At 36.4% G+C, this 27998-nt stretch overlaps 1 protein-coding gene across 2 annotated transcripts; it reads right to left on the bottom strand.

Annotated features, from left to right (window-relative positions):
- Positions 1-213: 213 nt before the first annotated feature.
- LOC125646704 (uncharacterized) lies at positions 214-26422 on the bottom strand. Of its 2 annotated transcripts, none has more exons than XM_048873213.2 (10): positions 26188-26422; positions 12077-12201; positions 11582-11790; positions 10058-10207; positions 8895-8948; positions 5687-5825; positions 5155-5270; positions 4631-4709; positions 4157-4479; positions 214-1619 (listed from the first exon to the last, which is right to left on the bottom strand). In XM_048873213.2, the coding sequence occupies exons 1-10, from the start codon at positions 26283-26285 to the stop codon at positions 1599-1601; spliced, it is 1314 nt and encodes a 437-aa protein (XP_048729170.1). In that variant the 5' UTR covers positions 26286-26422; the 3' UTR covers positions 214-1598. The 2 variants fall into 2 exon arrangements, with proteins under 2 accessions (XP_048729170.1, XP_048729169.2); XM_048873212.2 differs by lacking the exon at positions 26188-26422 and adding an exon at positions 14459-14623.
- Positions 26423-27998: the final 1576 nt, after the last annotated feature.

Consider the following 27998-nt stretch of genomic DNA (forward strand, 5'->3'; position numbering starts at 1 on the left):
TTGCAAATAAGATGATGATTACAACGAACACATGATTTGCGTAACGCTGACTTCAAACGAGACGATTGAAACTCGTGTGACATTACCCATCCGCTAGTACACTACGCAGAACATGCCCTCACGTATCAAATCAGTTGAAAGACGTAAACACAAAGAGTAGGTGATGCTCGAATATTGTTACATAAATATAGAAAATGTGAAACAGATATGGGCGACTTTATGGTGTCTTTTATTTCGATCTCACTGGGATATATCGAATCAACATATGAATGAAAAATACACTCCTATAATCAATATATCTAAATGTTTAGATTCTTTCTATAAGAATATAAAACCAAATAGGGACCACAATTCGTGCCCATAGGAATTCCAAAAGATCACTTCGATATTGTCAATGAGGAACTCCAACATCTTTTTAATATCATCTTCAGAGTACGTAGAATTAGAGTGGTGTGTAACAAATCAATTTTGGAATGACTGATCACTAGACATGGATACTTCTTTGTCCCATTTTCATTGAAAAAGCAGTACATGTAACTGTTGTCTGTGATGTCAAGTCTTTAACATATCGTAAGGAATGGTAGTATATAAAGTGTTGAAACGTCAGTCGTTTTGATGCTGTTGATATGGGAAAGGTTTCTTTGATTTTCGTACACCACTTCTCGCATAAGTTGCGGTACATTATGTCTGAAGTTTCTTCGTCAATGCAGTTAATATTTCTGTGAGGAACAACGATGGGGGAGGGGGGACTGGATACAGCAATTACTGGATCCAGCAATGTATCGCTGTAAGTTTTTCTATAACATATAGGTACGGTAAATAAGATAGAATGTCTATCTTGTATAATCCTCTTGATTTTACGTTAAATGACTGCATCTGATTTCCAGTCTCCATGACCGTGTAGCTTGTGACAGCATAGCGAGAATTTCATTGTCATCGAAAGCACGATTTTGACTTGCCTACTCCGTGACGTGATTGTGTGTCACGATCTTACATGTATCACGAAAATCAAGGCTATGGAGCAACTAACTACAGTGCTCCCTCGATATAATGCCCCCCCCCCCCCCTTATAATGCCACCCTCGCTTATTGCCTGAAAATCCTAAAGAACCGATTGTATATACTGGTTGATAAAAACAGACATGGTTTATTATTGAGGAACTGACAGTGCTGGATAAAAAGGAAGGCTTGAAGGCCACGCAATGTGTTTGGGTCGTTTTACAAGTCATTTGAGTATCATTCACACATGACCTAACACAAACTATGACGTTTACATGACTCTCAGGGTCGTAGTAAAGGCGACTTTAAGATATCATCTGAAAGACAGAACTTTCACTTCAAAATATTATGCCGAACGTTTGGCGGGAGAACAGTCACAACCTATAGGCCTAGTTATCGGTTTGACAAAGCTAATAGTGTTTGGTCCCGGGACATGTACGGAGAGTATTAGCAATAATATATTAGTTTTATTTAGGTACACTGCATTTGCCCCATAGTTGTTGGTTTTCAAAATTTATTGAGGTCTTGAAAACAGAGATATACATGTAACAATAACCTTGAATCCAAAAGTGTATCACAGAAAGCACAAAAGTTATATCTTTACAGTTTTGTAGAATCCCCCTGAAAAACAAAACAGACATGAATTAATGTAAAAATTAATTGTACTTAGCTAAGAATTAAAAAATTAAACATTACATGATTTTTTCCCCTCGATATTATAATTATTGATTTAGTCAGGATAGGAATCAAATCTCATTCTGTTCTTTAAAGTTTGGTGTCTCATTTCTGTTGTACATCATGTTTCTGAAATCCAGCTCTCTTGACTTGACAGTTTAGAATAGGTGATACAGATTTCAGGCAATTTCCATGTTAGCTGCAGAACTATCTCTATGGTGGGAAAATCGGGGTATCAAGAAAACTAGATACAAGAAAACAAGCTACTGACAAAGAAGTTGATGGTACAGGGGTTTCAACAGTCTCGATTGAATTCAGCATTTCACAAATTCTATGGTCGTTATAACGATCTAGTTCGTCAATACAACCTATCATTGGATCAAATGCTGTCTGACATGTTTCATACCGATTGTTAGGCCGTTTTTGGCACACTGATTTTGACTACGGATAACTCCCTTTACCTGATCAGGATATAGGGCTCACGTGTGACCGGTCGACAGGGGATGCTTACTCATCGGCACCTGATCCCACCTCTGGTGTGTGCAGGGGTCTGTTTGTGCCCAACTATCTATTTTGTATTTCTTATAGGAGTTATGAGATTGATCACTGTTCGTTATCTTCACCTTTCATACATTAAACGTAATACTTATAAAAACTTTGGATTTGCTGCACTTATCGTTCTGCGCACGGTCGAAAACTTGTATCGGTGTATTCTTGCATCGTCGTCTCAATTTTAATATAAAAAGATCCTAACACGTGTTCTCATTACACATGTGTCGATATATGCCTCTAAAAGGTAGCTCATTACACCACACGTTTATTTAATGATTCTTTAAAACACTTCTTTATTAAGTGTGATTTCAAAATCAAAAGAGTGATACATTAGGGGAATTTAGTTTTCTGATTACAATGTTCTCTGTGATTACATTATTATAATTCGGAACGGGCTTGGTTCAAATCTGAAAAATCGCAATTTTCTGAATTTTGACTATTTCATTCTAATTACTTTGTAAAATATATTTCTCTGATACATGTACATGTATATCTGTTTTCCTAACAGACATATTTTTGAAGATTTTATCAGTAGATGAAAAAAGTATCAACAATAACCTTTTCAATTTTCATGAATATTTTTTATTTGAAAAATCAGAAAGTCTGAGTCTTTTAGGCATGTTTTATTAGATAGCCCTATCATGCACCAAATCACAGCCATATTTGGACTCTAGAATCTCATTTTTACAAACAAATCACATTTTTTATCATTGCGGAAAAATCACGAAAATTCAGATGAAATAATTGAGATCTTGTATCACTCTTTCGATGGTGAAATCATACTTCATAAGGTGTTTTAAAGAACCATAGGTGTAATGAGGTACCTAAAACACTGGGGATATTACTTAGATGTGTGATAGTGACTGTGGGGGTATTACTTAGAACAGTGATAGTGACTGTGGGATATTACTTAGAACAGTGATAGTGAGGGTGGGGATATTACTTAGAACAGTGATAGTGACTGAGGTTATTACTTAGATCAGTGATAGTGACTGTTGGGATATTACTTAGAACAGTGATAGTGACTGTGGGTATATTATTTAGATCAGTGATAGTGACTATAGGGATATTACTTAGATTAGTGATAGTGACTGTGGGGATATTAGATCAGTGATAGTGACTGGGGATATTAGATCAGTGATAGTGACTGTTGGGATATTAGATAACCCAACATACACTTAGCTATGCGAGACCGGGTGTATTGAGCGTTGGTTTAGGTAACTCAGTGTACCCAGGGAGTCGCTATAGAAGGGTATTGTGTGGAAGAATTACGAGAAAGGAGGTTGTGGATTGATTAATTGTATCTTGCTTAACGAGAATTTTTCACTCATATGGAGACGTCACCAAGACCGGTGATGGGCTTCACACTTAGGCCAATGCTCGGCGCTTACGGCCATTGAGCAGTGAGGGTTCTTTAGCGTGCCACACCTACTGTGAACCGGGTCATCCGTTTTTAAGGTCATCTCCGAGGACCCGTGACATTCACACCTGATGCCGAGCGTTTGGCGATGGAACTATCACTACCCGTTTTAACGACTTGGGTTTGTCGCGGCCGGGATTCGAAAGGATGTTGTGGAAATTAATGTCATAGTATTATTAAAGTTATATATAGTGTTTGTAATAAATAAAGATTTATTCGGTATATAAATACATACAAACATACATACATGAATACCTAGGATAACCCATGAAAGCTCCGAAAGCTTATTTCCAATGGGGTCCGGATGTCTGCGCTAGGGGGTCATTTATGTGGGAGGAATACGGAGTACCCGGAGGAAACCCACGTGTCCAAGCGGGCGACCGCCATACCCTCTCGCATACAAACACTGCCGATCACGGGAATCAAACTCGGGTCGCAGCGGTGAGAAGAAAGAGCGCTATCTCTGCGCTACCCGGACACCCCTAATAATTGTTTAAATTGCACTATTTACCTGTTTGTTGGAGGTTATTGATGGAACATCTACGTCATAGGTAAATACAGGATTGGATTGGCCAATGGCACTGGTTGGATCCGGCGACAAAGAGAAGGTAACGGTATCTGACATTCCACCATCTGTGAAAGTACTCGATGTGGAAATGGATCTTAACAGCTGGTTAGCTTGTTTAACCTGGGAAGGGGTAGGCGATGTGATGTCATCATCCTCATCGGAGGACGATTCTCGAGCTAAATCAGGCTGACTGCCCATCGCTCCTATCATAGCTATGGAGGCGAAGCTAGACATCCCCGACATCACGCTACTTCTCCGACGTTTACCTGAAGAAAATGACGAATGTTCTCGAGGTTTTACGTAAACTTATAACAAATCGTCAATTTGATTCAAATCAATGTTGTGAGATCGAATTTATACATGTAGTTGCTTTTAATTCCTTTATGAAGATATTAGATTACGAAAAATCTATTTTACCCAATGGTGCACAGGCAAATATTTCTGGCTCTGTGGCCCCACGCTTGCGACATAATCCTTGTAACTGACGGAGCTCAATCTAAATGAATAGCCAATAAGAATATTACAATATATGGGGAAAAGAGCAAATAGCTTAAATTGTTATATTTGAATATCTTCAAATGGTACGAATTAGCTAATTACAAATACCAAAACACACACATTGTTATTTCGGTTTCAAATTCATTTGAACTAAAAGACGATGGGTGTAAGTACCAAAATGTATGCACTTTTAAGGTGGATATACACCTGTAGGTTATGAGAAGCAGTACATATTTTTGAGGGGTCATAAAAGCGGCGGACGGATATAGGTTATGAGAAGCAGTACATATTTTTGAGGGGTCATACAAGCGGCGGACGGATATAGGTTATTAGAAGCAGTACATATTTTTGAGGGGTCATACAAGCGGCGGACGGATATAGGTTATGAGAAGCAGTACATATTTTGTTGGAGGTCATACAAGCACTGGACGGTCTTTACTTACTCTGTATTGTTCTAACTTGTTGTTTAGTTCTTTCCCCCTTTTCACCAGTCGTCTATATTGCTGTTTGATAATTTTAAGTATCACTAAGTCTTTTTCTTTGATCACGAGAACAAAACCTAGAAAAGACAGGAGCAAAACCTAGAAAAGACGGGAACAAAACCTAGAAAAAACAAAACCTAGAAAAGACAGGAACAAAACCTAGAAAAGACGGGAACAAAATCTAGAAAAGAAACTTTGTTTCAGGTCAAAGCAAGAATCTACCACTCATACCAAGCATTCTGATTGGTTTTTATGTAACCTATCAGTGATCTCACATAAAAAGAATCAAATTCAGACGTCACCTGCTCTACTTTAAACGTATAAATTTTATTTGTTTTGCCATGGCATATAACACTGTTAATCATGCCAACGCCTACTGGGATACGAAAATAAGGTATGTACATGTACGGTCTCATTCTGAAGACCCGTGACATTTACTGTTAATATAGGTTTTTCAACGACAGATGTTTGTCGCGGGCGTACAAATACATACTATTGACTATCCTTATAACTCTCCAGGGTAAAATGATAATGAGAATAGTTGCTGCCTCTGATCCTGGTTGAGCCCAGATTCCCTCATAAAACGACAGGTCTAGTATCCAGGACACCGTAACAACGAAAGCGTCAAACACCTGTAACGTAAATGACACTTATTAATAGCTCATCCAAATCTCAGAAGTTTACCACTGTACAGATTGTCAGCACAATATGGGTACATCTCCGGGGGGGGGGGGTGTAAAAAATAACATTAAAGCTGTATGACCCGATGTTCATGTATTATTTTTGTACATAATTACTTTAAAACAGATTAATTACTTTACAAAGTTATCAACTTTCCCTTAATTATATGCTTGAAAACATCTGCATATAAAAGAAAACAGTGAGAATATTATTTAGAAAGTAAATATAGTGTGGTACATATATAAATCATCCGGAAAACCTCGGGCCTTTCACCCAAAGCACGGTGTATTCAGTGAAAGGCCCGAGGTGTTACAGATAACGCATAAATTATACAGTGTTAGACGTCTATAAATAGCCCACGCGCATCAGGGGAATCCCAACAACTCAGACGCAACTGTCTAGTTTTAAGGCAGAAAGAGCATAAAACAACGAATTACTAAGAGGCATTTGATAATTTTATTTCTATTAAACTTACGGCACAGTACTGTTGTAACAAAATGCACAACTTTACACAGATAAAACCACCGATGATCTGAAAGTTTGAACTGGTCACGTGACTGTCACTTGAAATGGCAGTGACGCGGTTGTTTGTAAACACCGATTTAGAATTGAATAATTTTGGTTGAAACAGGTGAAATAATGTATTACATGCCATACAGACTCATAACTACATACATGCGATGATTCAATAGTGTTTTTACGAGATGGAAAACAATGTTGTAATTCGGACCATACAGCTTTAAGAGAAATTTCTTTACGGCCAGAGGTTAGAGCGTTCGACCCGCATACGGAAGGCCGGGGTTCGAATCCCGCCCGCGACAGACCTAATCGATTATACAGGTAGTGACAGTTCCATCGCCAAACGCTTGGCATCAGGTGTGAATGTCACGGGTCCTCGGAGATGACCTTAAAAATGGATGACCCGTGTCACAGTAGGTGTGGCATGTTAAAGAACCCTCACTGCTCAATGGCTGTAAGCGCCGAGCATAGGCCTAAGTGTGAAGCCCTTCACCGGTCTTGGTGACGTGTCCATATGAGTGAAAAATTCTCGAACGAGACGTTAAGCAAGAGACAATCAATCAATCCACAACATCCTTTCTCGTGGGGATCCGGGTTAGAATAGATTCGCAGTACCCCTTGCTTGTCGTAGGCGACTAAATGGGGTGGTCCATTGGATGAAACCGCAAAAACCGAGGTCCTGTGTCACAACAGGTGTGGCATGATAAAGATCCCTCCCTGCTCAAAGGCCGTAAGCGCCGAGCATAGGCCTAAATCTTAGTCCAAAGTGTGACTTTGCAGGATCTCCCTAACACATGTTGCATTTTTTAAAGTATTACGCTCTTAAATTTTCAGTAGCGTGCTTTAAACTATTTCACGATCCATTCATGGTCAATATAAACGGATTTTGGCGCGTGCTGAAATTGGTTGGTTCATGGAGGAAAATGCGATTTGTAATATAAAATTTAGTTTCTTAGATCATGCACGGACAAATTTATGTCTACAGACGGAGGAACGGACATACTGATTCCAACATACCACTCCATCCCCACCCCCTTCGTTTGTGGGTGTATAATACGCATGTAATATACACTGTAAATACGTTTGTAGATTTTAGTTACAGCTTCTAAATGATTGTACCGTTGATCATTTTCGTGTTTTATATAATTTTTGTATTTGACGATGATCTTGTATCCACGTTGTGGATCCGACACTTACAGGTGTCAGGTGTTGTTGAAATCTAGTGATACATGAAAACCAGCTTTTATTCGCGCGTGAGAACATCATCTTCGCAAATAGGTCTCGCCGCAAAGAAGTCCATTAATGTCACTCGTATTGATTGTCTCAGACAGGTCGTGTATATTACTCACCGCGAACCAGTTCATCAGTGGTAAATCTCGAAGTGATAATTATGTCCCCTTCAAAGAAGAGGGGCATATTGCTTTGCACCTGTCGGTCTGTAGACCACATGTTGTCCGCCCATATCTTGAGAACCATTCACTTAATCGTAATGATATTTCATATGTGGGTTGGTTATGAGCAGAAGAGGACTCCTATTGTTTTTCAGGTCAAGGGTCAATCTACTCTTGACATAGGAAGACATTTTCCGTTCAATATCTTGAGAACCCTCTGCTTGACAGACATCAAACTTGGTACACTGGTACATCCTAAGGAGTAGATGACCCTTTTGATTTTGAGGTCATATGGTTAAGGGTCAAACTGGGCATAGGAATATAATGACCACTCAATGACTAGAGAACCCTTTGCTTGATATACATCAAACTTGGTACACTGGTACATCTTCAGGAGAAGATGACCCCTATTGATTTTGAGGTCCTAAGGCCAAGGATCAAACTGGACATAGGAATATACTGTCCGCTCAATATCTTGAGAACCCTTTGCTTGAAAGACACCAACCTTGGTTCACTGGTACATTTTCCGGAGAAGATGGCCCCATTGATTTTGAGGTCACATGGTAAAAGGTTCAAACTGGACATAGGAATTACTGTCCGCCCAATATCTTGAGAACTCTTTGCTCGACAGCCATCAAACTTCGTACACTGGTACATCTTCAGAAGATGACCCCTATTGATTTTGAGATCCAAAGGTCAAGGGTTAAACTGGACATAGGAATATACTGTCCGCTCAATATCTTGAGAACCCTTTGCTTGAAAGACATCAAACTTGGTACACTGGTACATCTTCAAAAGAAGACCCCTATTGATTTTAGGGTCAAGGGTTAGACTGGACGTAGTAATATATTATTTCCTATATTTTAAGAATTAATTGATTGATTGACACCAAACTTGGTATACTGGTACATCATTGGGAGTAGATGACGCCTAAAGATTTTTAGGTTACATGGTCAATCCACTCTTGACATAGGAAGATATTGTCTGCTCAATATTTTGAATTGGCGATACTACTATGAATTAAATGATGCATGTGTATAACCTTTTTCAATTTTGCACTATGAGGGCATATATCTTTAACAAACATCTCTTGTTTTTCATTTACGTTACCTCCAGTCTGTGATTGAGGAAGTGGCTTCCCATGGCAAATATTTTTAGGAAAGTCTGAAAATAATTGAATATTAATTACATATAGTATATCCGTAGTCAATAAACGTCACATTAGATGACAGACATTGATATATTAGCATTCTTTGATTTCGCATAATTTTATGAAATAATATTAATCAGGTTCAGGAACTTCAGCTTGACAGCTAAATGTTGTAATTGAATTGACTGACTGTTCATAAATTCCTCTGATTATATATATACGGTCGTCATATTTCCCATACAAAGTCTATAACCTTTTTATTTTATACTTTCAATTTCATTTAGAAACTAACAATAATTTACTTTTTACAATTTCTTTATTGGTTTAACTGAGTGAAAGATGAAAAACACGAAAAATTTGAAAATTAACGACGTAGTAATTTGCTTGTGTATTGATTGTGAAGTAATGTTTGCGGGCCGGAATGTTTCCGGGCATATATCGTGTGATATATGCCCGCAAACTTTTAAAGAAAAAAGAAGAGATGAAATTGAAAGTATATAATAATTCTTCTGACAAGACCTTTATTTTGATAGCAAACATTTTGATCTGATGACCTTGGGGTTCGACATACTTTTGAAAAACTTTAACCTTCGCCATAACCTTTGGATGCTTAGTGTAAGGGCTTTAATTTTTTTCATGTGTATTTATTTTGACAAGACCTTTCTTTTAGTACAAGAAATACTTTTTTGTCATACAGGGCATCAGTATCTTGTTTGTTTGCATGATGTTTGACGTCTCAATTAGAATTTTTCACTGATATTGTTTACACATGTTGACTTAACCAGGTGTAGGTGAATTGCCACAAATTATGGTTCATGTATTGTGATCAAGGTCGTATTAGTGAGTGTTCTTGCCCGTAACACGGGACCTCTGATTTTAAGGTCAAATCCGAAAGACCCGTGACTTTCACTTTTAAAGCCAGGCGTTAAGGAAAGGAACTCCCTACAATACACGTCTTAGGATTAATTCAGATCTAGAAACAAGAAACGAACCCGGGACCTCTCAGTTGTGAAGCGGTTGCCGTGACCAGTCTAAATTGGGGGAAAATTTGAATAAACTGAGGAAAAAAATATGGTATTGATAATTGCATAGGAAAGCGACAACATACTCTGAATTGGTTTACCTCAAACACAAGAAGTGATAGAATGACCAGACTCCCGAGGTGGAAGGCGTGGGTAAGGTGTTCTAACAGAGTGTGCTCTGTATGAGCGTGACCATCGGAAGCAGAGGCGGCTCGCCTGGATCTGTGATGTTCCATTTGTCTGCTGGCGAACTTTATTATGAAAATTTAACATCATGATAGTGAGTATTGTCTTTGCTTATGTTAATCATTCATGAATGTTTCATAGAATTTCCATAAGTTAATATGATTTTATTAGATGACATTCTGTATATCACATTTTGTACTTTTTATGGCCCCTTTGTAAAAGAGGGGCATATCGTTTTGCACCTGTCTGTCAGTCGGTCTGTAGATCAAGTATTGTGCGCTTGGTATCTAAAACATTCCTTTGCTTGACAGTTATCAAAATTGAAATAATGGTTGCCCCTAGCAAATAAATGATCCTTTCTGATTTTGGTCGTTACAAAGTCGAAGTGGACATACAAAATATGTACTTCAGAATCATTTGCTTCACAGACATCAAACTGGGTATATTGGTTTCCCTTAAGAATAAATGCCCACTATTGATTTTGAGGTCATAAGGTCAAGGGTCAAAATGGACACAACAGGATATTGTCTGATCAATAATTTTAGAACCCTTTGCTCGACATGCATCAATCTTAGTTCACTAATCTATATGTACCAAACTCAAGGAGTCATTGATGTGAAGGTCACAAGGTAAAGGGTCTAAACTGGACATCGTAAGATATTTTTCACTCAATATCTTGAGAACACTCTGCTTGACAGACATCAAACGCCTTGGTACACTGGTTCCTCCTCAGAAGTAAGCATTGAAGGTCAAAACTTATACTAGACATGATAAGATATTGTGTGCTCAATATCTGGAGAACCATTTTCTTTACTGACATGAAACGTGGCAAGTCTCGTTCTACCGATGAAATAGATTACTCCTGTTGAATTTGAGATCACAGAGTCAAATTACTCCGGAACATAATATATCGTCCGCTCAATACTTTTAAGAACCCTTTGCTTGACACCCATCAAATTTCTTACATTAGTACATGTACATCCCCAGGCGTAGATAACCTCTATTGATTTTGAGGTCACAAGGTCAAAATATTCTGGGCATAAGATATTGTCCGCTCAGTATCTTGAGAATCCTTTGCTTTATAGACATTAAACATGGTCACTGGTCCCCCACAAAGAGTAAATGGCCTCGTTAGTCTTAAGTCATTAGGTCAAACGTCATGACTCAAATGATGGTTATTTAGGTATGTCAGTATCTTGAGAGATCGAACTCGTTATCATGGTATCCATATTTTTCATTATCACTACAGACATTCTAAATGTAGAGCTGATCCTTTTGAATTTGCCACACGGGGATATATATTTCTGAAACATTTTTGTTGAAAATTACTTTTTGAAATAGATATTCTCAAATGATCTACACTGAATGCTGAATGACAGTTGAGATCATTGAAACCGTCAATATTAGTATCCTATTAATGGTGGTCATTGTTTACTTACTTCATTTTGAAAGACGACTCTGTGATGACCATTGTGAATGTGATTTGTCGATGTGTTTGTTGCATAACAAGAATGTTTCTTAACGCTTTGCATGACCTCCTCCAGGGTAGGTGAATGCGCATGCGGCGTGGAATAGTTAGCCTCGGGACATACTTTCATTAACACTTCCAATGCTTCGCCCTTTAAAGTATCACTTGTGTGTAATTTTTCTGTAAATTAGAATGCCATGATTAAATTGTGTTGATTGAGACATGTATGCCAATTAATAAAACCAGAACAACTTATCGCTTGAGATAGTAAGTTACCACGCAAACGATTACTCATATTAGTTATATAAGATGAAACTATGCTTAATTAATTAAGCAAATGCATGTTATTACAATTAGATGTACTAGTTAAAACTTGTTTCAATTCAAAATTAAAGAAAGTTTGTCTTCTGGGATTAATAAGTGAAGGTAATAAATACAGACTCAATAAAAGACGTTCTGATCTAACCTGACATAATGAGTATATCGCATATGATTTGTCCCAGAACACAACCTGCGTCCAGGGCGCTGAGTACGCAGACTGTGATTAGAACCACGTGAGTATGTAGAAGCTGCGATAGGCGTTTTCGACATCTACAAAATGAACATAAAATGAACTGAGAGTTATGAGAGATCCGTTCGTCTTTCTCGGGTAAAATGTAGGATATTAAAAACACACTGCGCAGTATAACAAATGGACCAGGAATGAAAACATTATGTCAAATAGCATATGTTCAGATTTGTTAAAAATTAATTATTTTTTTAACACCAGGATTAGGATAGCACGAGAGCAATGTGAAATGTACGCATTGATAAATAATGATAAATGAAGAGGAGTCAGAACAGGAAAAACAACAAATTTCCAAGTTAACTCTCCTGGAGCTCCGTGGTTTTATATATAGCATTAATACATGTACTGCATGATGTTCGGCAACTTAAATTACAACATTGGTTGATGTAACTGGGGATGCGATCACCGGAACTCATTGTTTAAAACATATACTGTCATGTTTTGCATGGATAAGAGATTCAAATGTTGAAAACAGCTTTTGTGACAGACGCATACAGTGCAATTGTACCTGTAACAAATCTTCTACAATGTACAACTCGAAATCATGGAAATAGAAAACCTTTGCTGTCCTTTGAATTGAAGGAACTTGACATTGATTAGTAGCTGTGTAATTATAAATCAACTATTGAAATTAAATCCCCCCTCTCTCTCCCTCTCTATCTTTTTTTTCTCTCTCTGAAATCTTTAAGACATAAAATCAATTAAGACTACATTGATAATAATATATGTAATACATGTATATACATGTATACGACTTCCAATATTTATTTTTAAGAATGGCAATATCCCATTGTCATCTGCATTTGGTGTTTTATATGTCTCTGAACTGATACGATACACAAGAGCCTGTTCTGCGTATGATTAGCTTTTAAATCAAGGAAGGCTACTGCAAATAAGTTGATGTGACAGAGAATTCAACAGCCTCGTTTAAAGTCAGCATTTAGCAAATTCTATTGTCGCTATAACGATCTCATTTACTGATAGAACCTGTCTTTGGGTCAAATGATGTCTAGCGTGTTTCATATCTATTGTTTGGCTGTTCTTTACACATTGATTTTAACTACGGATTACTTCGTGTACCAGATCAAGATGTAGTGGTCATGGCGAATGTGACCGGTCGACAGGGGATGCTTACTCCTCTAAGACACCCGATCCCACCTCTGGTGTGTTCTAGGGTCCGTAGTTCCTATATATTGTAAGAGTTGTGTCACTGTTCGTTATCTTCACCTTTTCATAATTTCTTTCACAACGGAGGTGGGGGTTATTGTGACACGATGGTACATGAAGATGTGCGAGTGCGTGAGCAATAAAAGCCAATGTAAGGGAGCAAATTCGATGTAAATTACTAGTTGGGGTTAGTTATAGTATACCTATTCATTTCCCACATAATTCAATGCATGTCACTATTGTATGAATTTGAGTCAAATATGAACTGATATTCAAAAGTTCATTTCAAGCACTGATAAAAGAAAAATCCACAAATGATATACATGTGTAGGACCCGGTTACTTATTCGCAGTGAATGACCCGGTTACTTATTCGCAGTGAATGACCCGGTTACTTATTCGCTTTGAATGACCCAGTTACTTATTCGCAGTGAATGACCCGGTTACTTATTCGCTTTGAATGACCCGGTTACTTATTCGCAGTGAATGACCCGGTTACTTATTCGCAGTGAATGACCCGGTTACTTATTCGCAGTGAATGACCCGGTTACTTATTCCCAGTGAATGACCCTTTGTTTTAATACTCCCACACTACGATTATTTCCTCTGGCGTTGATTGATAGTTTATTTCTCATCCTTATAATTAATTCAAGTCCTCCTATCGGAAATAATTTAATTCTGAATTTAGCAAGCCGCGTAACATCCGCCTTGTTCAAATCTTCAGTGAAACATCCTAGGTTTGGTACTCTCCTTCCATTATGAGAAAGGTATATTTACGTTAGTGTAAATAATGAAAAGTGTGTTACATTGTAAGTGTTGAAGCCCAAAGGTTACTTCGTAAATCTTAAAGAATAAAACGTATTTTGTATTGGAAGAATAACTCTTAAGATATCTAGAGTTTGATGTGCGTGTAAAATACGCCAAACACATTTTGTGAGTTTTTTTGTCTTCATCAATAAGCTAACTGCCAATGTATTTTAGATTTACACAGTGCAAATTCTACCTGACGTGTCCATTTTCCGGACTCAGTTTTTCAAAATTATACAATTGCTCGTTCCTAAACTTTTTCACAATCCGCTTCCAAATTAAAAATATCGTTACGTAATTTGTTTACCTCTGAGCTTTGGTTTTCTTCTTGATCTTCAACTTTCGTTTTATTTCCCCCGTCTGATCTCGGCGAATTTTAAAGACATTGGTAATGTTCCCATTTGTAGGAAAGACATTTTCGTGCTGTAATGCACCGTGTCCCATACCCAAAATTTCTCTTCTCAAGAGCCCTTGGCGAATGCATGTATAGAAGTAAATATAATGTGAAATCCCTTTACATATAGCAGATAATATTTGAACAAACCCGTTTAGATTTATAGCTTGTAGACTATGTATGTGCTTGGGTAGGTATAAATACACCGTCATGCTCATTATTTTCTGTGTACTCGATGCTGGGTTGGATATGGATTATCTAAATGATGTTTATAAACACAGTGTTGTGGTTCACCTCCTTAGCGGATGCTTCTTTAATCCCCAAACAAGGAGCCATAAATTCTCTATATGAATGTGTACGTAGTATTTGGACAACCATTAAAGTTAAACGTTAAGCAATGTATTTTAGCTCACCTGCTATAGGCTTAAATGAGCTTTTCTGATCGAAATTTGTCCGTTGTCTATCGTCGTCATAAACTTTTCCAATTCCCATCTTCTTCTCCAGAATTGCCCAACCAATTTCAACCAAACTTGGCACATAGTATCCTATGTGAGGGAGAATTAAGTTTGTGCAAATGAAGGGATACGCCTGTCAAAGTCCCAATAGTACAGATGAAAGCTTGTTAAAAATCCATGGACGTTGAAATAATTTTGTATGCTTGAAAACGGAAACTGTCATAAGATATTACGCTTTAGGAAGTATGCCGTTGCGCTCTTTATTATGCTTTGAGTGTTATTTTACGTCATATTCGAGGAATGTTGACTCGTATATAGAAGTCACCAACTCTTAAGTGAAACGCCAGAATTTTTCACCTATGTATGTTGCATAAAGCTATAGCAGTTAAGGTTATTCATCGTACTAACGCCTACCATGACCCGGTACCACCGTTTTAAAGATCAAATCAGAGATTTATGGCTTCCACCTTTAAGTCTGGGTTCTTGATGAAGTAGAAAACACTGTCTTAGGGTTGTACGCTGCATCAGTAACGAAAAGGGAAATCGGATCTTCTGGTTGCTAAGCGAGGGTCCTAACCACTAGGTTGGTTGTATATTGTTTAACATCTCGCTTGAGAATCTTTCACTCATATGGAGTCGTCACAATTGCTAGTATATATAAAGGGCTGTAAAATTTAGGCCTATGCCCGGCGCTTACGGCCATTGAGCAGAGAGAGAGATCTTCATCGTGCCGCACCTGTTGTGACATGGGACCTCGGTTTTGCGGTCTCATCCGAAGGACCATCGTGGCAAGCCACGCCTATTGTCTCCGTTTACACCACGTCAAATGCCGTGGCTGTATGATAAAAAAAAACTCCACTTCATGAATATTCAATAGTCAACCAATCGGTGAGCCTCCATGATTTTTTTGGTGGAAAGATAATCATTCGTCGGTCATTGCGCGCTCGTAGCGGAATAATCCGAGGATTACCGATTGAGAACAAACTAGACACTTTTTAGCTGCTGTAACTAATGGACGCTTCTTTGTTGACTTCACCGGTGTAATAAATTTACCATATAATGCGCATAACTACGCTGCTCTCTTTAGATAATTGCCCGATCAACTCTAGTATTAAAGATTTCAACACGTCCATTTTATTCCGAATTTCCTCATCAAGTTTGAGAATACGATTAAGTTTATTAACACAGAATTTACGAACGTAACCACTGCGTTTTAGTTGTGGGCACAGTCATTAAAATATCGGAAATCTGTTATTGTGATTGGTCAAAACAATCATTGCGTCATTTCATAGATATTCATGAAAACCGATGGTTTCGCTGATCATGCAGCCACGGTTTGAGGTAGGGAAGGTACTGTATTACCGGACTCTGTAACTGTGGCTAGCGACGATGCCGTTCAGTCGCCTCCTACGGCAACCCAGGGGTACTGAGGACTTATTCTGACCCGGATCCCCATGGTATTATACCTAGACTACCGCGATTAGGCATTCAGAGAGATTAGTACATCTGGCATAAACACATATTGTCTGTTAATGTCTACACCAATGTTAGATAGTAAAATAATATTTCGAAATTATTTAAACATGTATATCAATAATTGATATTCAAATTGTACCACCGTGGATAAAAATCGGATGTTCGCAATATGAGTGATATGTTGCATACTTTAACTACAAACACATCGGACCCGGGGCATTAGACTGTTTATTACTAGTTCCCTGAATGAGCCCTCGCCACAGGGCAATCACAACTCCACACATGATCAGAATTTGCTACAATTAATTAACAATTATTCTAATTAGACATTACATATCGTACAATCGTTTGTCGTGTTTATACTTGTAATCAGAATGAATATGCAAAGAATCCCAGCTTGGGGGAAAACCGAGGGCACTATCTTCAACCTATGGCATAAAAAAGACAAACACATGTATTTGACTTGTGGCCATGAAAGAAGGATTTTACAAGAAGGAAACACATATCCATTTCGCGGTAAACTCAACTTCAGGTACACTGTAGTAGTATAGCTATATATCACATGAGAACAATCTTGACCCCTGAACATGCTATATATCTTCACAACAGTCTGCCATACTTCATTCAAACTTTCAATGTGCAGTACAGGCGATGCATGTTCATGTCAAAATCATGTACTACAAATTTAACAAAATTTATTACATCCCTTTCGTAACGACTGACCTAGTAAAGAGAGAAGCAGTTAACAGATAGATTTGTTATCCTGTCTTGAAAGAAATGCAATGGATTATCTGTTAAAAAGACATATAGATATGGTATGGGTTATGGACGATTTGTTCATCAATTATTGAGATCTTTCATAGCTTGAAGATAACAATTATTTATTTCTAGTTACTTGTATTACGAAATGTCTCCGGTTTTATTCTCGAACACTTCGACGATGAATATTTTCTCCATTCTCTCGGCTCGATTTCCATTTCTGCAAAGCTCAAAGAAAAGCTAGCGTGTCCACTGACAGCCATTCATTAATTCTACCCGCATTTTTTGTTCAGTGAAAGCCACTAAACTGTCCATCTGCAACATTTTACTTCCATTGGTATATCTTCTAAAATACTTCCAGGTACCGTCATGCATGAAGCAAAATGGAATTTTTACCCAGAACGTCTGCATCTCAAAATCACCACTTCTGGTTATATTTACAATATGAGCTTAACCAATTAAGTACACGAAGAGTTTTACAAGTAATTTGGTCTAAATAGTTTCTAGTATAGATCGTTATTGATTTACATGACACGTAATTTGGTCTAAACAGTTTCTAGTATAGATCGTTATTGATTTTCATACCATCGTTTAAGGTCACTGTTATAATAATTTTCATTAGACGGAAAGACAGTTTGATAAAAAAAAAAATCAACCTTATTAATGGTAATACAAATCTTTATCTTCACATTCCATGCCTTTAATAATAGAGTGACGGTGTACGAGAAAAAGACATGCACTAATACAATGAACATGAAGTGGAGAACATAAATTTGAATTAGATTTTTTTAAATCGTAAAATTGCTGTCTTCTCGGAAATATAACACTGAATGACGACAGAAGTCTTAACTCGTTCATGCGAGACCACAAATGCCCAGTTATGAAACTCGCAAGAGATTTAGAGTAAAATGCTAGCTACAGATCTGTAACTCAAATGCTAGTGAAATGCTTACAATTTTGAATAATGTTTGCTGGTCCTAAACTGTAAATCATGGTCGAAATATTACAAGAATTGATACTAAATAGAAAAAATAACAAAACATTTAGGTAAAACTTCCTTAATGCTATTCATACGAAATTGATGTTTAGAGGGAGCATGTAGCCATTTACCAAAAATGTAAATTTCATGATCCTAGAAATGGGCGTTTAAAATCCAGCAGGGGCCAAAATTATCATAGTCACTGTGATTATTGTTTTTAACATTAGAAATACTTTTTTAATTTTCTTATACTATATATGCATATCTAGGGAGAGAAGAATTGAATGTAGCAAACATGTGAATTGTGCAACCCAAGGGCGGTCCAAATTAGTCATATGATGTTACATGTTATATAACATACAAATGTATGTTATATTATGTAAAGTCTCTCATTAGTATGGACACTTTCGGGGTATTTTGTTTTTTAGACCATATCTTGTCTTTTACTGCTGCTGAATATAAAACATTTCCTTAGATTTGCAGAACAGTAAAATCATCATGATATATTTTCATAGCCCGTGGGGCAAGTGGTACTTTTAATTTTGAATACGTAGTTGACTGATAAGGCCTGTGGGTCTCTTGTTAAACTTGAACAATGAAATGGTTTGATAATTTTTTATTCAGAGAGATGTTTTATGTAAACAATCCTTCTAGTCCATAAACTAATATCAATGTGAATATCAGATTTTACTTATCTTCTCGCGCAACTAGAGTTTAGTACAGTGGCACATTTCTCAAGTTGCCAACCATTTTCAAATCTGATCTCGCGTCATTTTTACGTTTTGATTTGTATCCCCCACAACGTCAAACATTCTTTCAGAGATTTAATGTTTATAATTCCAGTGTTGTTTATTACAATTATTTTGATTGGACAAAAAGTAATCTAAACGAGAATTTACACATCAATAAATCCAAAATCATTATGTATACATACACGCGCCTGAAAACAAGTGGCATAGTGCGGGGGAATCTACTAGTATTCAAATTTTTGAAATTGATAATACAGGGAACGAATTGGAATTATAAGAATCAAACATTCTTTTTGAAGAATGTATCGATGTGTAAACTGGATATTTTAGACACAAACTTGCACTTTTATTCAGTTTGTTAGTAAAATGTCCAGAGTTTACACATCGATACATTCTTCAAAAAGAATGTTTAATCCTATAATATTGAGGATAGTTCAAAGATGACTTAGTCTGAGTTGAAGTACTGATTTAATTTTCTAGATTTCCATTGATTTGTCAATTGTTTAATCTTTGATATTGGTGAATGGTTCAATTCAATCATTGAATTGAAAATTTAACAAAGAATAGATCAACAATTTTGTTATTTCAACCACGTTTCCACCTGGGAGGCTGGTTCGAATGACAAAGCTTAACGGCGTGTAATTATGATACTAGTAATCATTCTAAAAAAGGAATATGGAATATGACTGAACTATATATACTGTGAACAAGAGTGCCAAAGACAATTTATGATCAAATTTTACAACGAAACCAAAAGCCAGAAAAGTTGAAGAGATAGTCAAGAAATATGCTACTAGTATTTGTTTCATATCATTGTGCTCCTCGCCAATACAGATCTCGTGCATTCACCCAATAAATATTTCCTTGATAAAGTGAAGGTTTCCAAGCCACTACGAAACCTGTATTACATGTAGGTGATCTCCGTTCTATAGAAAACACAATAAAGCTACGTGTATAACACTCGCCTTTCATATAACACTCAAAAAGACCATCTGAGACTGTTACAATTGCAGTAACACAGTAATCACTCTAATGTTCAATTGGTTCAAACCCGGATCAGCCATAGGATACAAACTCTTTGTAGGTAAACTCGTAATGCGCTTAAATTATGGTTGTTATCACAGTTGGAAATGTAATGAGTGCCAGAAGGATAGGGCCTCTGTTTATTTGTCTTTTATCAGTGGGCCGGAATCCTGTCGTCTGGAGAAGACTCTGGAGTAGTCTTATCTCCAGCATTATTTACCTGTTGTCTTATTTTGATAAATTGTTATATTGCATACAGAAAAAGCCTATCGATATCATCCGGGACATTGTAAGTTGATATCAGGTGACTTCCTATACATTGCACACGTCATAGCTGCAGTATATATACAGATGGGCATAGTAAAAGACAAAGTACACATGTACTACAAACTATTTGCTGAGGTATTATATTTCTGTTTTAATTTTAAGTTACTTTAGTTTGATTCGATATATGCCTGTAAACCGCTATAAACGCATACTGACGTAATTAAACTTGTCGCATATCTTTAAAGTCCTGTTGTTAGTAAGAAAATGTACCGAATGTCATCATTTCGTGGAGCTAAGAAGCGGGCTTTACATTTTGGGCAATGAAAATGGTAGTTCTGGAGGTTTCCAGGGCAAAGCTCTTGTGAAAGCTAGGAAGATGAAGCAAATAAAAGGCCATCCGAACGTCTGGGTTTTTTTTAAAGGCTTGTAACTCCTATTACAGGATACCCATTTCGAGAATTAAAGACAAGAGGCCCATCGCTCACCTGAGTCACCTTGACCCTGCCGTTGTGATTTTAAAAATATTTTTTAAAACAATCTTTATTCCCATGAATACTTTTGACCTCCATATTGGGGCCCCAACATTGCCTCAAATGATCACAACAACTGAAAATGAATTCACAAAACACGCAGATGCATCAACACAAATATGACTAACATGATTTAGCTGTTCAAGATAAGACCAATGTCATAGATCATAATATGACATGAAAGACCTTGCCTTAAGAAAAGTATACTCAAAATATGAAAGTCCCATCATAAATAGTTCAGGAAATATTGAATACGCCAGATTTTTATTAAAAGTAAGTCACACTTGCGAGTCATGGTCACAAGATCAAATACCAAAGTAATTAAGTTCTTGCCTTAAAGAATGTACATGTATATACAAAACATAAAAGCTTTGCCTTAAATAGTTCAGGAGATACTGATTATGTCAGTGTTTTTAAGGAAGGTACATGTATGTCAAGTTTACTAGATCAAATATGATTGTATCACAATGTCTTTTCATAAAGACTATAAAATTATACACTATATGAAAGACCTACCTTGAATAGTTCTGAAAACATTTACCAGGTTATGTAATATTAAACGTAGGTCCAATTTCAAGGTCAAAGGTCATATTATGAAATAAAAGGTCTTGCCATAAAATATCTATATATGAAAGATCTACTTTAAAGAGTTCAGGTGATATTGAATAGGCCAGAGATTTGAAAATTAGGTCCAACTCCAAGGTCATAAGGTCACACTTCACGAAATAATAGTCTTGCCTTAAAGAATATAAATACAAAATATGAAAGCCCTACCTTAGATAGTTTAGAAAACATTGAATAGGTAAGGTTTTTTTTTTAATATAAAAAGTAGGTCAACAGATCAAACAGCATTGTGTACAATACCTTGCAATAAAGAATATATATGTACAAAATATGAAAACCCACCTAAATAGTTATGGGTATATTTAATAGGTTATGTTTTCTTAAATGTAGGTCAAACTCCAAGGTCATGATATGAAATGAAACGTCTTGCCGTAAGATTTTTATTACAAGTAGGTCAAACTTCCAGGATAAGGCCACAAGATCACACACCATTGCATCACATGAAAGGTCTTTCCGTAAAACAATGTATATAAAAGTAAAATCCCAAACTTAAATAGTTCAGGAGATATTTTAAAAGATATTTCATGTATCTCAGCAAATAACACTGTGCTCCTCAATTGTGACCCCATCTTACCCCTGGGGACAATGAATTGCACAAAATCGGATCTACTTTATGTCGGGAAGCTTTCATGTAAATTTGAAATTTTCTCGTCAATTGGTTCTTGAGAAGATTTTCTCTATATATTCTCATGTAAAATTTTGATCCCTAATTGTGGCCCCACCCTACCTCGGGGGCTTGATTTTAACAAACTTGAATGTGCACTATGTCAGGAAGTTGTTACGTAAATTTCAACTTTTTTGGCGCATTGGTTCTTGAAAAGATTTTTAAAGATTGTCCATATACATGTATTCACGTGTAAAACTTCGATCCCCTATTGTGGTACATGTACCACCCTACCCCCCGGGGCATGCTTTTAACAAATTTGAACCTGCACTGTCAGGAAGCTTTCGTGTAAATTTTAACTTTTCTGAAACAGTGGTTCTTGAGATTTTTAAATGACCCAACCCTATTTTCGTGATTATTTCCCCTTTGAAAGGGATATGCCCCTTCATTTAAACAAACTTGAATCCCATTTAACTAAGGATGATTTGTACTAAGTTTGATTGAAATTGTTCCAGGCCTCAAGACCATAAACTGAGATTAAGTCTAAATTTCATATCCAACTAACTTTTGAAATAATTTTCATAAACAAATACAATTTTCAGTATATGTTTGCAATTGAATATTTTAAACCCCTGCACTTTTTTTTAAACATTTGTGGTAGATAAATCTTAAGATATAAGTGATCAAAATTTTGACTTAAGTCTATTCTCAGTTTATGGTCTTGAGGCCTGGGGTTCTGGAAATGAAAATGTCAAAAGTTTACGGACAGACAAAAGGCGACCAGAATAGCCCACTTGTGCTTTCAGTTCAGGTGAGCTAAAATAATTGGATAAGGCAGTTTATACTGTATTCTGTAGCTATCAGATTGTCTTTTGTCCAAAGATTCCATGCATTTCCTCAGATATTCAGAATCAATGATTGATTTTAGTAGACATTAACCTGGACCAGCTCAAAAGGGAAAATATTTGGAAATAAATAAATTAATCATCAGGATGAGAACTGGTTGCACGAAATCGAGATTAACCAAGGAAATTATCTTGATATACGGTATATATAATACTGAGTGTTCACCGAGGATCGCTGTATGTTGTAATGAAGTAAATTTACAACACAACAGGACGTTTTTGTGATACATGAAAGGTGAAGATAACGGACAGTGATCAATATCATAACTCCTTTAAGCATACATATGTATATTAACGACAATTGGAAGGAAAATATTTGTGAGCATTTGCATTAAAGGGGCATGGACACGATTTTATATAATGCCTATTCTAATGGTCTGTCAAAATTTTAATGTCAGTTGTCGAGTAACAAGTGAGATACAGCACTCACAATTCCTTGTTATGTAAACAAGGTTCGTGCCATGTTTTTGATTGCATAAAGATCGCTTCATTGAACATATATTCAAAACAAATGAGATGTGACAAACACTAGACACTGTTTCGTAGTGTTCCGAATAAATTTGTAAATTGAAAAATCTGCTTTAAACGAAACTTTAACTAGTATATGCAACCTATGTAATCAAAAACATTACACGAGCCTTGTTTACATAAGAATTGTGAGCTCTGTATCTCTCATAACTCGACAACTGACATTCAAATTTTTGCTGACCATTAGAAATACCTCTGTCAGTTAAGCTTTGTAAACATTAAATAATGGAAAAATAAAATTTGAAAATTTTCCAGCTCAAATCGTGTCCACCCCCTTTTAAGGACACTTGCTACAAACATCAAAATTCTGTTTTAAAATATTTCTGTACAAAATGTGAATAAATATACAAAGATGCAAAAATAAATTAGCAACATTATAAACTGAGGTAAGTGAAGTTGATCAAATTTTGGTAGCGTTTACTAGGTTTTTGGTTTCAGAGTTTTCCCGTATAGACAACCTGTGTAATCGCTTGAACTCGTTTCACACTGATGAAAACATTGTTGTAGGTGCATCATGAAAGGTGAAGATAAAGAACAGTGAACAATCTCCCAACTCCTATAAGATATACAAAATAGAGAAATGGGCAAACACGGACGCCTGGGTGTTGGTAAAAAAAAGTATCAATAAATACTCTACAGTAAAGAAACTTTTAAACATGCCTTAATTTTATAAAAACAAAAAGCAATCGGAACTATTTAAAAGGAGGTAGAAAAAGTTGTTTTTAAATCAATAGACTAAAATAGTAAGTGGAGCAAAGGTTTGTATTGAGTTCTATGGGAAATGAATTGATGCCCTTTTCCCTATACTTACTTCAAGAATATACTCGGTTTTCTATCAATCGATGAACTGGATATATATGGACTTTTCGAGTGTATTTTTAAACATCGGACGACAGCATTCCAATGGAACTTTAAAAATGTTGTGCAATCTCTTTAATTAATCATAAACGATTGATTTGTCTTGATATTAATCAACACTGTGTGTCTGAAAATTGTTCATGCAAAGTGATATAAATCATTTATGTCTTTCAAATTTCTCAGTTTATGTTTAAAGTACAATCCAGTGGACGAATTAGAGGATGTTACGCACTTCCCCATCCCTATATAATCCCTGTTTTAAGAATAAAATAAAATCTCTTCAGTGGTGGACCACGATATCACATTTTATCTCTAAATGTTGAAATTGTGTGATATAGAAATCTATGAGTTGAATTTAAAAGGGAAAATGGTCATGGTAGAGGCTGCTAGACGAAGCTGGAATACTTGCAAGTCCTGTAAGCCCCACAAAACCGTGTTACGTATAAAGTCGGAATTTTCAGTCGATATTATAAACGTCAACCTCCAAGAAACAAAACATACTACGTGTCCAGGATATATTTCAATATTTTCGCCATCGATATCTTAATACATTTCCTCATGAACGCGATGCAAATGTGAAAAATGTGCATACAAATCTTTATAAATATATTGCGTGTATTTTAACAGCTGGGAATTTTGACAAAGTGAAAGGAGAATGTAAATATGAAAATACATACATGAGGTTATGAATTGCGACTCTTTACGCCGGCATACTTTTTTAATGAAGCGCATGACTTCTGAAGGCGATCAGCGGGGGAAGCACACATCTTGGACAACCTATTGGTCGTTTTCTATTATTTTAACATTTCTCCGCGGTTTCCAACTACGATGTAGTGGTTATTAATAATTCATGTTTTGTATTACATGTATTTAAATAAATCATATATATTCCTAGAAAGAAGAAAAATTTGAAACAGAAGGTATTAAAATATACTTCAACAAATGTAAGTCGTAAGGTTCCCGCCATAAAGCGGGTGTCCTACAGTAATCACGATATCTGTCGGCACTTTCTATGGCACTCGTTAAATTACGCTTCCTTGGATATACTTCCATAAAATTCCATGCATGAAAGGTGAAGATAACGAAAAGTGATCAATCTTATAAATCCTATAAGCAATACAAAATAGATAGTTGGGCGAAGACGGACCCCTGGACACATCAGAGGTGGAATGCAATTCATGTATTTGGTAGAGTAAGCCATTTTCTATTTTCAGATTCATTGGTTTTGTCTTTACAGAGTCATGAAACATGGAATGTTTTACTTTTAATAAGATAACAGCACTTCCAATGGCACCTAATAACTTCAGAATATTTTCATATAAATTATTAGCAATGATCGGATTCCTATACTATATATAGTAATCACTCTGTCTGCCCGTCCGCACTTTGTATCGCACGCTTTAACTTAAGTTTCAGTGGGAAGATTTTCATAATACATGGGTTAGGCAATGGGAAACCCTTTTCCATTTTCAGATGAATCGCAGGGCCCTTTATATCTCGTCTCTCTCATCCTTTTTCTTCAATTTCGAATTAATGTATTATTTAGATCACTCGTATGAGACTAAACATACTTGTAAATGGGGATTAAAATGGGTTTTAAAAAAAAGAAGATCAATATTGACAAAACAAATTATTTCAGTAGTTTTAGAAGTTTTTCGTTTTTTAAAACGAAATGTTTACAGTAATAAGTGTGGTTTTATCTTCGATATTACAACAATATAATCATGGAGGAAAACATCTTTATCTGATGAATGGTACATTGTAGAGCGCTAGTCTGATGAATGGTGCATTGTAGAACACGGGTAACTGTATATGTCTGTACTTGCACCTTTAGCGGGTGATTATTTTCATTTGACTGATATCGATTATACAATAATTGCATTACCTTTTCGTCTTCTTCAGTTTCTTTGGATTTCCTTGTGTAATTTGTCCATTTGGTACTGGTTCAGAATTTTCTTTTTCGTTATTGTTCAAAGTCATCATTCGTGTAAGTAGATTTAGTATTAATGAAAAGGGTTCGCGTTGTATTGCAATAACGTTGAATTGGACTAAATGTTGCAGTAAAGATTTAGCATCGTTATTTTGTACTTAGATACAGCACTAATGTATAAACATTAAACGTCTCATTCCAACTCTGAAAGTGTAAATGCAGGCTGTGTATTTGTTTTCTCTTAAATGAACAGTTTCAGTCATAAATTTGGACGTCTCCTTAAACCTAGAGTCTACTGCATACCTATATAAGCACACCTTATAACTGAAAGGTTCAAGAGTTTGTTATCAACGCTTTGTCAAAATACATTGAAAACAGACAGCTTCTGGTGTGTGCACGTAGAAATATGACAACTCAGAATGCTAATCAAATTAACTTAATATAATAACTGTCTGAAACAAATAAAATAATAATGGTGTGAAAGTACGTTGGTTATAGTTCACTTATGAATATCCATCATGGAATCCTTTCTTTCTAAAAGCAAAAATCAAAACCGAAAACGTTAAACCTAAGAAACTTCTTTTAATTTTACAATAAAAAGAACTGATACAAAGTATTCAAATGTCATTTAGTACCAATACGACCACTCGTGTTATGCAGTGGAAAGAGGGTATAACTGAAGTCGCGATTTGAAGTTCCAACCACCGTGAGAAGTGCATAAATAATGCCTTAACAAATTGTGTCACTGTATTGTATTTAACTTTACCATGAGCAGATGAACACAATGGTATACGATGAAAGGTGAAGATAACGAACTGTGATCAATCTCATAACTTCTATGAGCGATACAAAATAGAGAGTTTTGGCAAACACGGACCCCTCGGGACACACCAGAGGTGGGATCGGGTCCCTAGGAGGAATAAGCATCCTCTGTCGACCGGTCACACCCGCCTGACCCAATATCTTGATCAGATAAACGGAGTTATCCTTACTGAAATTCGGTGTGCCAAGGGCTCGATCCTGCGATTAAACGGTGACTTATAGTATACCATTCACCCTGCCGTTCTCGAGAAATAGGTAGGGGAAAAGTAATTTTGTTTGAGATATACCAATGTGTGAAGCTTACACAAACCAGATTGAGCTTAAGTATACTGATGTATACTTACTTTAAATGAGGTATAGTGGAACAAATTTAGTTAAGAGTTTCCTATCTATCATCATAAGAATATTGCGCTATGATCACATATGCAACGAAGTACTTTGAGGATAACAGAACATTATTTCGTACAATGAATGCATGTTGCTTCATCACTACGAATACAACAAGGAGACTAGTTATGCAAGTTATAGAGACTTTCCGATTGTCATGTTTCTCTCGTTAAGTTGTTGCTCTTATATATTCCTATTGGTTAAATATCTAAAAGCGTTGAAAAATAAATTGTCCAGTGTCACCTCTGATGCCTTGGGGAAGAGTTTCAAAGTATGACAATGCTGTACAATCTAGTTTGAGTCTCAATGCACTGCCAAATATGTATGACTTGCTCCTTGTTGACAACTAACCAAGTCTGAAATGTTGGCTTTCCAGAAACATTTCTATTTTGATATTTTCTGGACTATTCACCACATGTTGCATTCATAGTGTGGTAGTCTCAGACTGCCAGTCTGCTGTGGATGTGCAATTATGTACCTACTTACAAGTAGTCATTCGTCCCATGGACTATTGGGAATTATTGTTGCCTATCCACTTCGTATCTTGTGGTGCATAA

This window comes from Ostrea edulis, chromosome 6 (genome assembly GCF_947568905.1).
Source record: "Ostrea edulis chromosome 6, xbOstEdul1.1, whole genome shotgun sequence".
Classification (NCBI taxonomy): domain Eukaryota; kingdom Metazoa; phylum Mollusca; class Bivalvia; order Ostreida; family Ostreidae; genus Ostrea; species Ostrea edulis.

Bases quoted from the DNA above. Each gene is read 5' to 3' on its own strand.
- LOC125646704 (XM_048873212.2), bottom strand. From the start codon at position 14,595: ATGGGACACGGTGCATTACAGCACGAAAATGTCTTTCCTACAAATGGG. The intron at 5,271-5,686 runs GTATGTATTTGT...TGTCTTTTCTAG, and splicing joins AGTTATAAGGATAGTCAATA to GTTTTGTTCTCGTGATCAAA. The intron at 1,620-4,156 runs GTAAATAGTGCA...TTTGTTTTTCAG, and splicing joins CAATAACCTCCAACAAACAG to GGGGATTCTACAAAACTGTA.